Source organism: Dama dama, chromosome 1 (genome assembly GCF_033118175.1).
Source record: "Dama dama isolate Ldn47 chromosome 1, ASM3311817v1, whole genome shotgun sequence".
NCBI lineage: Eukaryota > Metazoa > Chordata > Mammalia > Artiodactyla > Cervidae > Dama > Dama dama.
Window position 1 is genome coordinate 54690773 of NC_083681.1, and position 13259 is coordinate 54704031.

The 13259-nt window shown below is 40.2% G+C and overlaps 1 protein-coding gene and 1 long non-coding RNA gene across 4 annotated transcripts in view; one reads left to right on the forward strand and one right to left on the reverse strand.

Annotated features, from left to right (window-relative positions):
• The window catches only part of UVRAG (UV radiation resistance associated), a 316126-nt gene that overhangs the window by 286593 nt on the left and 16274 nt on the right, over positions 1-13259 (forward strand). For all 3 annotated transcript variants that reach the window (XM_061150663.1, XM_061150645.1, XM_061150654.1), the window contains one exon: positions 1460-1551. In XM_061150663.1, coding sequence (XP_061006646.1) covers positions 1460-1551 — 92 coding nt within the window. The remainder of the gene's footprint in view (positions 1-1459; positions 1552-13259) is intronic.
• Positions 6678-13259, reverse strand: part of LOC133062105 (uncharacterized) — a 41900-nt gene continuing 35318 nt past the window's right edge. Inside the window, exons 3-4 of the long non-coding RNA XR_009694106.1 lie at positions 10982-11075; positions 6678-10224 (exon numbers count right to left, since the gene is read on the reverse strand). This is a non-coding gene — a long non-coding RNA (uncharacterized LOC133062105). The remainder of the gene's footprint in view (positions 10225-10981; positions 11076-13259) is intronic.

Consider the following 13259-nt stretch of genomic DNA (forward strand, 5'->3'; position numbering starts at 1 on the left):
AATATCTTTGCCATTGAATCGTGTGGCTCTGAAGAAATTTCTTCCTCTTTCTGGGCTTCAGTTTTCCCATCTGCACAAGAAAAGGGTTAACAAGATACCTGTTAGCTTTAACATTTTATGTTTCTTCCTCCTTATTTTATGTGTATGTTCTGACCATTAAAGAGACCTGATTAGGTTTGGGGGTTTTCTTTTGAAAGTTCAGTGTAGTGAGAGTGAACTCTTTGTTAAATGTCACTCACTCCCACTTAAGTGAAAAGTCAATTGAGTACTAGATAGAAACAAAAGAAAACTTACTTTGATTTTTTGTTGATAGTAGTTTTATTTTTTTGAAGAGGAAAATATTTAAAGTTTAACTTAGCTACTTTTATATTAGGTGCTGGAAAAGCAAAACTTTAAGGCAGATGACCCTTCATATATGTACATCAGTATGCAGTTTACAAAGTCCTTTCTTCATATATATTATGTCATTTGAAAAATAACATTTCTACAGGGCTGTGTTGTACACTTACTGTGTATTTGACATCATGTGTGTGTGTACGAATATGCACATTATACTTAACCTCGGATCTTTATTATGCTTAGTGAGGAAGCAAATAGTCTTCAGAGACAAAGTGAGAGGAGGCAGGAACAGACAAATGAAAACCATTTAGTAGGTTACCCAAGAAGGGCACTGAATTGTAGAAAAACAGCCTCTAGCAGAAATAAGTAAAACTAAGAGCAGATCTTAGCCATAGGCCATAGCAACTCTGTTCTCTGGTCCTAGAGAAAAAGGAAAGCTAGAAGCATGAGAGAAATAACATAAAGCACAGGCTCTGCCAAAAGTGATTTGCTCTTTATTTGTTTGTGTGTTGTGTGTTAGTCGCTCAGTCGTGTCCGACTCTTTGCAACCCCATGGACTGTAGCCCACCAGGCTCCTTTGTCCATCGGATTCTCCAGGCAAGAATACTGGAGTGGGTTGCCATTTCCTTCTCCATTTATTTGTTTAATAAGCATGAAATGAGCTCTAGCACTGTGTCAGATACTTGAGCATCAGAGACACGTACAACATGAACCTTATTCTTGATTCTACAAAGGGAAGAGTCAGTGAAAGAAGGGCTGAATGTGCTCAGAGTGTGTAATCCCAGCCTTCAGTACCTAAAATGAAATGCTGGCTTTATGGTATGTAACCCTGGGATTGATAGTAGCAAACTCTACAGGGGTCTTGGATATAATCCTGATTCCATGTAGTTGGTCATTCTTAGTCTTCTCTCACTTCAGAAGGCAAGGGAGCAGGACGTGAGCAGACTCCCTTTAAACACCATCCAGAAAGTGTGGTTGGGATGGTGTTGGGATCATACAGTCACATTTCCTCATTAGAGTTTAAAGCAGAGGGGAGGGGGACGACTTCTTTAGTGGGTCATGTTTGGGAAGCATTGCCTAGTATCTGCCAAAATTTAATTCTCTCTTTCCATCTTTGCAGCTAAGATATCAACATGGACTAGGGACTCCAGACTTGCGGCAAACCCTTCCTAACCTGAAAAACTTCATGGAGCATGGACTGATGGTCAGGTGGTAAGTACCCCCTCTCTGCCATACCCAGAAACCACAATGTGGATAGTGATCCGGAGGAACTTGCCTGACTTCTGCTCCACACCTGCCTTCTGGGTTTTCTTCTGTAGTGAGATACCTGAAGAAAAGAAAAGGCAGCCGTCATACCTGTATAGGTCTAAGCTCCAGTCTGGTTAAGAGGGGGAAGCACCCTTGGGAGGGGGGTGGGTTCGAGGAGGTATTGTTTAGACATGGGAAGGTTGGCTGGGCGAGGAATTCTTGAATGCATGGTTGAGGCGGAGGCTGGAGGACAGCCATGTGATTTGTAAAACGGGGGACATGGAACCTCCAGGACAGTAAAAAACATCAGGATCAGTGGTTGAGAATAAAGGGAAGAAAGCGCACAAGCAGTAGGTCAGCTGTCAGGACATCGTCTGAGACCAGGAGGGACAGACGTACGGGAAGGTTTCTCACGTGTGACGTCAGTGCCTGTTGTAACCATACGGGCAAGCTGCTGCCTAAAAGTGCTTTGTCAGGATGGACACGGCCCTCTTCAAAAGACAAGGGGAAAGGGACCATCTGATGCAAAGAAGACATTAGATAATTAACTTGAATAAAAGGAAAGCTGTTGGCTCTAGTCATTTAGTAATTCGAACCCTTGGATGATGGGCAATAACGTAGAAAATTATGTGCATTCAGATCAGGCCTTTAGAGTTAGACACCTGAGAGCAGCATGGTTTGCTCTAAGGAGCACTGGCTTCTGAGTCCCAGATCTTTTACTCATTTGCTATGTGAATTTTGTTGTTTTAAGCTTAGAGAGTCCATCATTCATGGCAGATTTTTCAACATTTATCACAGTGTTCAGTTCAGTCGCTCAGTCGTGTCCGACTCTTTGCAACCCCATGGACCTCCTTGTCCATCACCAACTCCCAGAGTTTACTCAAACTCATGTCCAGTGAGTCGGTGATGCCATCCAACCATCTCATCCTCTGTTGTCCCCTTCTCCTCCTGCCTTCCATCTTTTCCAGCACAGGGTCTTTTACAGTGACTCAGTTCTTCGTATCAGGTGGCCAAAGTGTTGGAGTTTCAGCTTCAGCATCAGTCCTTCCAGTGAACACCCAGGACTGATCTCCTTTAGGATGGACTGGTTGGATCTCCTTGTAGTCCAAGGGACTCTCAAGATTGTCTTCTCCAACACCACAGTTCAAAAGCATCAATTCTTTGGCACTCAGCTTTCCTTATAGTCCAACTCTCACATCCATACATGACTCCTGGAAAAAAACATAGCTTTGACTAGACGGACCTTTGTCAGCAAAGTTAATGTCTCTGCTTTTTAATATGCTGTCTAGGTTGGTCATAACTTTTCTTCCAAGGAGCAAGCGTCTTTTAATTTCATGGCTGCAGTCACCATCTGCAGTGATTTGGGAGCCCAAAATAAAAGTCTGTCACTGTTTCCATTGTTTCCCCATCTATTTGCCATGAAGTGGTGGGACCAGATGCCATGATCTTAGTTTTCTGAGTGTTGAGTTTTAAGCCAACTTTTTCACTCTCTTCTTTCACTTTCATCAAGAGGCTGTTTAGTTCTTCTTTGCTTTCTGCCATAGGGTAGTGTCATCTGCATATCTGGGGTTATTGATATTTCTCCCGGCAATCTTGATTCCAACTTGTGCTTCCTCCAGCCCAGCGTTTCTCATGATGTACTCTGCATATAAGTTAAATAAGCAGGGTGACAATATACAGCCTTGACGTACTCCTTTTCCTATTTGGAACCAGTCTGTTGTTCCATGTCCAGTTCTAACTGTTGCTTCCTGACCTGCATACAGGTTTCTCAAGAGGCAGGTCAGGTGATCTGGTATTTCCATCTCTTTCAGAATTTTCCACAGTTTGTTGTGATCCACACAGTCAAAGACTTTGGCATAGTCAATTAAGCAGAAGTAAGATATTTTTCTGGAACTCTCTTGCTTTTCTGATGATCCAGCGGAGGTTGGCAATTTGGTCTCTGGTTCCCCTGCCTTTTCTCCCATCCAAGTACTAACCAGGCCCGACCCTGCTTAGCTTCCGAGATCAGACGAGATCGGGCGTGTTCAGGGTGGTATGGCCGTAGACTCCTCTGCCTTTTCTAAATCCAGCTTGAACATCTGGAAGTTCACAGTTCACATACTGTTGAAGTCTGGCTTGGAGAATTTTGAACGTTACTTTGCTAGCATGTGAGATGAGTGCAATTGTGTGGTAGGTTGAACATTCTGTGGCATTGCCTTTCTTTGGGATTGGAATGAAAACTCACCTTTTCTAGTCCTGTGGCCACTGCTGAGTTTTCCAAATTTGCTGGCGTATTGAGTGCAGCACTTTCACAGCATCTTTTACAATGTAAAATAGCTCAACTGGAATTCCATCACCTCCACTAACTTTGTTCGTAGTGATGTTTCCTAAGCCCACTTGACTTCGCATTCCAGGATGTCTGACTCTAACTTGGTGATCACACCACTGTGATTCTCTGGGTCATGAAGATCTTTTTTGTATAGTTCTTCTGTGTATTCTTGCCATCTCTTCTTAATATCTTCTGCTTTTTTTAGGTCCATACCATTTCTGTCCTTTATTGAGCCCATCTTTGCATGAAATTGTTTTCCTCTCTTTCTTTGCATTGATCACTTAGGAAGGCTTTCTTATCTCTCCTTGCTATTCTTTGAAACTCTGCAGTCAAATGGGTATATCTTTGCTTTTCTCCTCTGCCTTTCACTTCTCTTCTATTCACAGCTCTTTGTAAGGCCTCCTTAGACAACCATTTTGCCTTTTTGCATTTCTTTTTCTTGAGAATGGTCTTGATCCCTGCCTCCTGTACAGTGTCATGACCTGTTTTTAAAAACCTTAGGTAAATACGTTATCCATATAACCATGTCACTTTAATTTTCTGATTTGCTGTCTGAATTTAAACTCCTACCTCTCTAAAATGTAATTTCCTCATCTGCAGTCCCTGCCCATCTCACTGGTTTGTGGTGAGGATGAAATGAGATGGTAGGTGGAAAAATAATTTTGAGGAGGAAAGTACAAAAATAGTTTCATTTTCTTCTGTGCCGTCAGGATAGGCCTTGAGGATAATAAAGTGACACCTGTGATTTACCGTCACTTTGTTTTTTTATTTTTGTCGCATGATCTTCAAAAATATGGATGTCTGACTTTAGACAAGACTGTTTTTAATCAAATACACAATTGTTGAAAGAATTCTACTCAGAATATCAAAATCATCATAAAAAGTTAGTGTTGACATAGACCTGTATACCCTGAGGAATGAAGACGAGGAACTAAGTTTTAATGTAAAATAATAATTATTTTATCATCATTATTATTACTGTTTCTTTTTAATTTTTTCACCACATTGTGTGGTGTGTGGAAGCTCAGTTCCCCAACCAGGGATCAAACCTGTACCGTCTGCGTTGGGAGCACAGAGTCTTAAGCCCTGGATCACTGGGAAATTCCCACTATTACTTTAACAGTGAGCTAGCAAGCATGTATTTAACACTGTCAGTGTTCAGTTCCATCATAGGTACTCTGGAGGTAACAGTAAGTATGAGGCTCAAGCCCTACCTTCAAGGGATTTGTGATCTGGTTGCAAACAAGGTACATAAATCATGAAAGGTTTTATAACACAAATGGTAAATTAAAATAAACAAATAGAGAGGCAACTCACTGCACCGCCTGATCAACCAACTAAAATAAATCTTGCTCAGTACAGACGGCACATTGTCTCAGTATCATTTATTGAAGAGTCCTTAACTTTTATCCACTGTTGATAATGCAGTCTGTTTCATATATCAAGTTAACTTACATATGGATCTATTTCCAGGTTCCTTATTCTGTTTCATTGTTTTATAGTCTATCTATAGGCTAGTACCATATTTTTAATTAATATAAGGTGTAATTTCTATAAGTCTTACTGAGGTTTGAGCATCTCTCTTCCTCCTAACATTTGGAACCACTTGAGAGAGGAGATATGAGACAGACTAACAGAAATCAAAATGTCAGTTTTATTACTGATAAAACCACTTGGAAAATGCAGCTTTAGATCTGTTATAAAAGCGCTTGCAAAGACATCACTCAAAATTAAACCTACTCTTGCAATCAGGATGTGAACTGGAGAACCCCAGGCTTCCCCGCCAGCAAGCAGCCCTTAACTATACTGTAGAGAGCTGTCCGGTGACTCCTGCAGAAACCCAGATGGGGCTAAGCCAAGAATACCCAGGTTTTATCTTTCCCTCTAAAGTCACCAATCAGAAAAGGCCCTCTTCCCCTAAGAGCAAGTAAGTGGGAGGATGGAGAGAGGCCAAGAGTGTTTCTCTTAAATCATGTTCCTTCAAAGCAAGGGGAAAGGAAGATTTCCCCGACTTTCTTGATATCTGGTCTGGTGAGGCTCCTACTTATGGTCCTTCTTCAAATCTCTTTTGGCTTTTCTTGATTTATGAATTGTATTTGAGTGATTTGACAGCTTTTTGATATTGAGTCTTTCTGTGAACATGGTATCTCTTTATATGTTTTGGTTTTTTTTTAAACACACCTCAGTGAAGTGTTAAAACTTTCTTCATAAAGGCCTTACACATCTTTTATTATATACTTAGTCCTTGGTAGCTTACCATTTTGGTTGCTGTTGTAAATTTTTTATTATAGCATCCAACTTCTTTGTGGCTAGTATAAAGGAACACCACTGATTTTGTATTTTGGAGAATGTATCCAGCAACCTTACTAAACATTAATTACAATAGTTTATCTTAGATTCTTTTGAGTTTTTCTGTGTATACAATCATTTTTTGAATGATGTTATTTCTTCCTCTTTTTACAATTTTTATTATTTTTTGTTCTCATGTTCTATGGAAGAGGAGCAACACTAGTGGATAATAGTGATACAGTAATATAATAACAGTAGTCTTATTCCTGACTGTAAAGAGAATGCTTCTTTTCACCATTAAGTATTCTAGTACAGGTTTAGATAGATGTTCTTTATTAGCAAAAGGAAGTTTCTTTCTATTCCCAGCTCTCTAAGAGTTGTTTTTCTTGAAATTATGAATGTGTGCATTTTGAATTTTATAAAATGCTTATTATATTTATTGATATAATACTATATTTATTCTTCTTTACTGTGTTAATAACTAATAACATATTTTCTGTTGTTAAACCATCTTTGCCACCTGGGATATACTCTACTTGATTGTGATGTATTATTTTTTTGTATAGTATTGAATTTCATTTGCTAATTTTTTTAATTTACTTTATTGAAGTATAGTTGATTTACCATGTATCAATTTCTGCTTTACAGGAAAGTGATTCAGTCATACATATATATATATGTTCTTTTTCATATTCATTCCCTTATGATTTGTTACAGAATACTAAGTATAGTTCCCTTTGCTATACAGTAGGACCTTGTTGTTTATCCATTCTACATATAATACATACAGTGGACATGAGTTGAGCCAACACTGGGAGATACTGAAGGATTAGGGGAGCCTGGTGTGCTGTATGTAGTCCATGGGGTCACAAAGAGTTGGACACGACTAAGCGACTGAAAAGCAACAGGTGTAATAGTTTGTATGTGCTAATCCCAAACTCCCCATCCATCCATCCCTCAGCCCCTGTCCTCCTTGGCAATCACAAGTTCATTCTCTATGTCTGTAAGTCTATTTCTATTTTTTAGATAAGTTCGTTTGTGTCATGTTTCAAATTCCATGTATAAGTGATCATGTATGGTATTTGTCTTCTCTGACTTACTTCACTTAGTATGGTAATCTCTAGGTCTATCCATGTTACTGCAGATGGCATTATTTCATTCCGTTTATGGCTGCATAGTATTCCATTACACATACACACGCACTTTTTTGTTTTATTGAAGTATAGTTGATTTGGGCTTCCTTTGGTGACTCAGTAGTAAAGAATCTGCCTGCAATGCAGGAGACCCAGGTTTGATCCCTGGGTTGGGAAGATCTGGAGAAGGGATTGGCAGCCTGCTCCAGTATTCTTGCCTGGAGAATTCCATGGGCAGAGGAGCCTGGCTGGCTACAGTCCACGGGGTCGCAGAGTCGGACACGACCGAGTGACTAACACTGACTAATAGTTCGTTTACAATGTTGTGATGGTTTCAGCTGTGCAGCACAGTAATTCAGTTACACATGTACTCCTCCTTTTTCAGATTCTTTCCCCGTATAGATTATTACAGAATATTGAGTAGAGTTCCTTGTGCAGCGCAGGAGGTCCTTGTTGGTTATGTGTTATTTATGGTAGTGTGAATGTCAATCCCATGCCCCTAATTTATCCCTGCCTTCCACATTTCCCCTTTGATAACCATAAGTTTGCTTTTGAAATCTGTGAGTCTTTGTTTTGTAAATAAGTTCTTTGATATCATTTTAATTAGATTCCATGATTTGCTAATATTTTTAGAATATCTACTTTTGTAAACAGAGATGAGGCTAGCCTATGTATACAATAATCTTTGTCTGATTTTGGTAACAGGATTATAACAGCCTTGTAAAATAAATTGAGGCTGTTTCCCCCTTCTTTTCTATTCTTTTGCATTCTCTGGAACAGTTTATGTACAACAGGAATTATCTATCATTAAAGTCTGAAAAACCTAATGGTTTTCATTTTTTGAGAGGGAAAGAATAAGTTTTTAGCTACTAATTTAATTTTTATGATGATTATGGGTCTATTTATGTTCTATTTTTCCCAGTTCCTCCTTAAATCACTTCATTGTGATTTCCAGTTCTCTCAGTGTACTGGAATTCCTCTTATCTAGGTAGGTACCTAAAATTCAAATGTTGCCAAACCTAGCGGTCACTTTTTCATCCTCAGCCTCGTCTGTACTTAGTGACATTTGGCCTTGCTGGCCATTCCTGCCTTCTTGATGCATCTTCCTTTCTTGGCTTCCACAGCACTATCTTCCCCTGGTTTTCCTCCTCTCAGCTGCTCTTTTCTGCCCGTTTTTCCTATTCATCCTCCTTTTTTTAATCAGTAAGTATGGAGAGCTGCACAGTTCTGAGGGTCTCCTCTCTTTTTCTGTCTGCTTTCTTCTCACATGATCTCACGCCCCGCTCTTGAAAGCTATCTACACGCTATGACTCCTCACCTTGTTTTCAGTGTTAGCCTCCCCTGTGAGCTCTATAGTCAGAGACCTGCTTGATACCTCCCCTTGGAGTATCACAGGTACCTCAGCCTCAGCATTTAAAACTGTCCTTCCCTAGCCTTCTTCAGCTCAACAATTGACGCACTGTCTGTCCAGTTGCTCAAACCAAAGGAGCATTCTTCCTTCTTTTCTTCACTCCTCCCTGATCCAGTCTAAGGAGGATCAGCAAAAATGCTGTTATCTCTACCCGAGTGTTCTTCCCACCATCTCTGCTGCTACCACCCCAGCCCAAGCCACCACCTGCTCTTACCCTGGCACTGCACTAGTCCAGTCTGTCTCCCTGGCTTCATTCATGTCCCATCTGTGTTCATTCTTCACAGTAGCCAGCATGATCTTTTAAACTTTAGTTGTATCTTAATCACTCCCTAGCTCCAGTGGCTAGAGTAAAATCCAAGCTTTTTCCTGCCCCCGCCTCTCCCCCTGCTCTCACATATGGTCCTTATACCGGCTCCTCATGTCACACACTGTCGAGTATGTGTTCTCCCTCTTCTATCTTTCCTGCCTCCATCCATACCCATACCCTCATATATAGCGGGAACAGCTTTAGAAAAGGCACAGCAGCTTTACTGGCAAAGAATAGAGCACTTGGCTAGTGTGCAAATTCATTTCAGAAATGTGATCTAGGTTTTTTGGCACGTTGAGCTTGTACAATTAGGGATCCCTTTCGGGAAAACAACACAAAACAGAAAATACAAAATTATGGGGGGGAAATAAATATTTTAAGTGAGAAACAAAATCACAACCAGTTACTGGAACTTTAGAAATTAGATCCCTTTCTTCTGCAGTCTCTTTAGACAATTTACCCAAAATGCTTACATAGACGTGTTTCCTCACTGCAACCTGACTGTCTTTTCCCTCCTAAAACATGACCATTTCCAGCAACTCTCCATTTCTGAGGTTCAGATAAATTAAATGACTTTCCAAGCATGGCTTCTTCATGAGCCTGTGGCAGTAAGACTGGAGTCTAGGTCTCCTGGCACTGAAATGGTAAACCCATTAAGCCCCCAGTTCACACATCTGTATAGTGCCCCTTTATGCCAGCTGCGCCAAGCACATTAACACTGAATGAATAGTAGACACCACTTTATGGTGTCATAATGAGAAACGGACTGCTGAGACAGATGCAAAGCAATGCAAAATGTCTGCCCCATTACGAACCCAGGAAAGACCCTGTGGAAAGGCAGCCTGGAGGTTCCAAACCTAAACAAAGCTGGAACAAACACTTCAGCCTCAGGGGAAACCTGAGAATTTCCGAGAGCAGCCACGAACTGAGGAATTACCTCCCCAGCCTGTGCTCCTTAGGGCAAAGGGTAAAAAAACTCACGCTCCTCAGGGAGCTTCTTACATCTTTTGTAAAAGAAAACACTTCCATCCTCTGTGTGGTGGTTACCATTCACAGACTGGTCCCTGTGGAAGTAGATTGCTGTGTGTTCTTTTGGTGTCGAGAATTTCAAACTGGCTGACGATCAGTACAGTCACTGAATTCCTCCTTATGCTAAGCTTCAGAGTTGTGTGACAGCTTGTTTTGTTTTCTTAAAAAAAAAGACAGTGTGATTAAAATTACTTTAATGAAATTATTCTTTTTTCTTTCACATGACAGAATTCTTATCTAACGTCAAAGCATCTTACCTGACTAATCATAAAACTATCCCTTTTCCTCATGAACACAGTTACCTGGGGTGAAGTTCCCAGCTTTATGCTGATCCTTTCCAAAAGAAGTCTCCATTTCCTCATCCTCAAATCACTAACCTTGTTGTGACTGCCAAGCAACACAAATTGGAAAAATAGAATTTCAGCTCAGAGGTTGTACTCTTGAATGGTTTGGTTAAAAGCCACCACCATGCCACTTAAACATCCCATTTTTCCTCTCTTTTACTACTAACTAGAAGGTGGTCCAGGATTCCATTCGACATCCTCATGCACAGCCGATGCTGAATTGTGGTCAGGGAAGCCCGACCGCTTCCCTGACATGCGAGCCACTGTTTGACAGCTGCCACTGAGATGATATGTTTAGCACTGAGAGGAAGAGATTCTGTGCTGTGCTTCTGTGAACAGACTGTGTGAGGGGGCTCCTGCATCCAGGTCGGGGGGATAGTCCTCAATTACATCTTTCCACTGTCTCTCACCCCAGCTCAACTGACCCCTAGACAGGCCTCCCTCATTTCTGACCTCAGTTCTTTTCTCAGATAAGTTCCCACCACCTAGAATTGCCTGCTTTGCCTCTGCTCTCGCCAAACGTTGATTTCACTTCAAGATCTAGCTCACATCCTACCTCATTCATTCACTTACTTAGCAGGTAGAGATAGCAGGTCCTCCCCTGGTACCTTAGGTTCACTCTCCACCAAGTCTTACCCACCAGCTTCTGCGCAGTGATGAGCAGGCACTGAAATTGGAACAAGATGTGATAGACAACAGAAAGTATGAAGTACTGAAGGAAGGTGGAGAAGTTATCTGGAACGTTCTTAAGGATGTCATTTACTTCCCAGTGTAAAGTGTGGGGTGTAGGTGAGGACTGGATAAGCCTTCACTGAGGAGATGGCATTTAGTGGACCTGGGACATGAGGAGGACTGGGGCATGTGAAGATTGCAGGGCAGGCCAGAGTGGGAAACAGTTGCCTAGTTCTAAGGAGCATATGAAGACTATGGGTTTGAATAGTAGCTCTACCACTCACTATTGCTGTGACTTCAGGCAAGTTTAAACTCTGCTTAAAAGTATCTGTAAAATGGAGATTATAGTGCCTTCCTGATAAAGTTGATATAAAGATTAAATACATAAATACTTAGCATACTTCGTGGCACATAATAGTAACAAATGGTAAATATTATTATAACTATATCATGGGTAAATGAAATCATAGTTGTCTCTTAAAAATTAAATCCATCCTTTATTATAGGTATTTTATTTTTCCTTTAAAATCTACAGTCATAAGAAAATACCTACAGTCATCTCCTTACAAATAGGTATAGAACATGGTTCTTGATCACATTTTTTAATAACAGCTCATGCTGCTTTGTACGTTAGTGATACAAAATGTTCACCATCTCCCTTCTACTTTTCCCCAAGTACTTAATATGACCTTTCTCTGAAGCCTTAGAGGAAAGTACCCCACAATTGTAGTTGCCTGCTTACTTTTTTGGTTACTTATTTTCTTAGGTTAACTCTTAGCTATAATTAAAAGTTATATAAAATGAAAGTTTCTTTTTTGCAGAATTTACCATGTTTTTATTTAAGCTTATAACAACCCTGTGAAGGAGGTAGGGCAAGGATGATGATCACTATCTTACATATCAGAATACTTAGAAATATGAAGTGACTTGCCAGGATCACATGATAATAAGTGATGAAACTGGGGCCAGCAACGCCTTATCTGACTCTTAGTTGCATGTTCATTTTGTCATGCCAGGCTGCCTCTTATTAGTTAGTGGTCATTCTTTTCCTTGTCTGCCATTCCCCAGCCCTCCTCTCTCTCTCTGCCACTGAATTTCTAACACCTATTATTACCTTCCCCAGGGAAGCCCAAAGTCAAAGTCAAATCCAGAGTACTAGAAAAAAAACACTGCAAAATCAGACAGGAAGACATTCTTTGTTGCTTATTTTTTCCCCACTTACCTCAGAGAGATAGGAAACTCATAAGAATCATAAAACTTTGTTAGAATTTAGAACTTTAAGACGAAAAGAAACAAAAATTATGATACGTTTCAACTTCATTGGTTAAGAAACAGGAAAGCCAAGGGAAATGCATGAGTTGGCTTAAAACATGTTTGTCCACAGTGTTTGCCTTCCTGAAATTTCATTTTCTTTCTTTCAGAAAACGACATGATAAAAGCAGGATTTTAGAACCATCCGCCCTGCTTTATACATGAAATGTTTTATTCTAAGTTCAATTTTTACTGACTATAAAGCTTCACAATACAGTGGAAGAAGCACTGGATTTGGGAATCAGAATATGTAGGCTCCAACTTCAGTTCTGTCATTTAATTTTCATAAATTTTTTGAGTATCAATTTTTTCAGTGGAGTTAATGGCAGCAGCCCTATTTCCCAAGCATCATTATATGGAACAAATGAGATAATGTCTGTCCAAGTGGTTTATAAACTAAAAAGGGCTATACAAAATATTATAAGTATTATTCATACATTTAATAATTCATTAAGGGTCTCCTCTACATACAGCACTATTCAGAAGACGAAAGAAAATTCAAAAGTGTGAGATTTGCCCTGCTTTTGCTTAGTTGACAGTTGTTTAGTTTATAATCTGAATGAGTAGATAAGACAAATTAAATATTTTGAAGAACAAGACTTACAAAAATATTCTCATGCATTGTTCAGTCTCGTTGTCACGTGGGACTCACAGCCTGAGCCCCGGCTTCAGTGGACAGTGTTCTGCAGTGATGGTGCTCAGCCATGAACTGACTTACTTGATGTTTTAGGACCAGGCATGCCACTTTTACTGAGGCTGCCTCAATTTCCGTGACCTTAGTGATGCTGGAATACTGAGGAGATGTATTCTTGGCTACTCTGCAGCTTGCTGGAATACTTCTGATTCCTTCCAGCATTAATGATGTGAC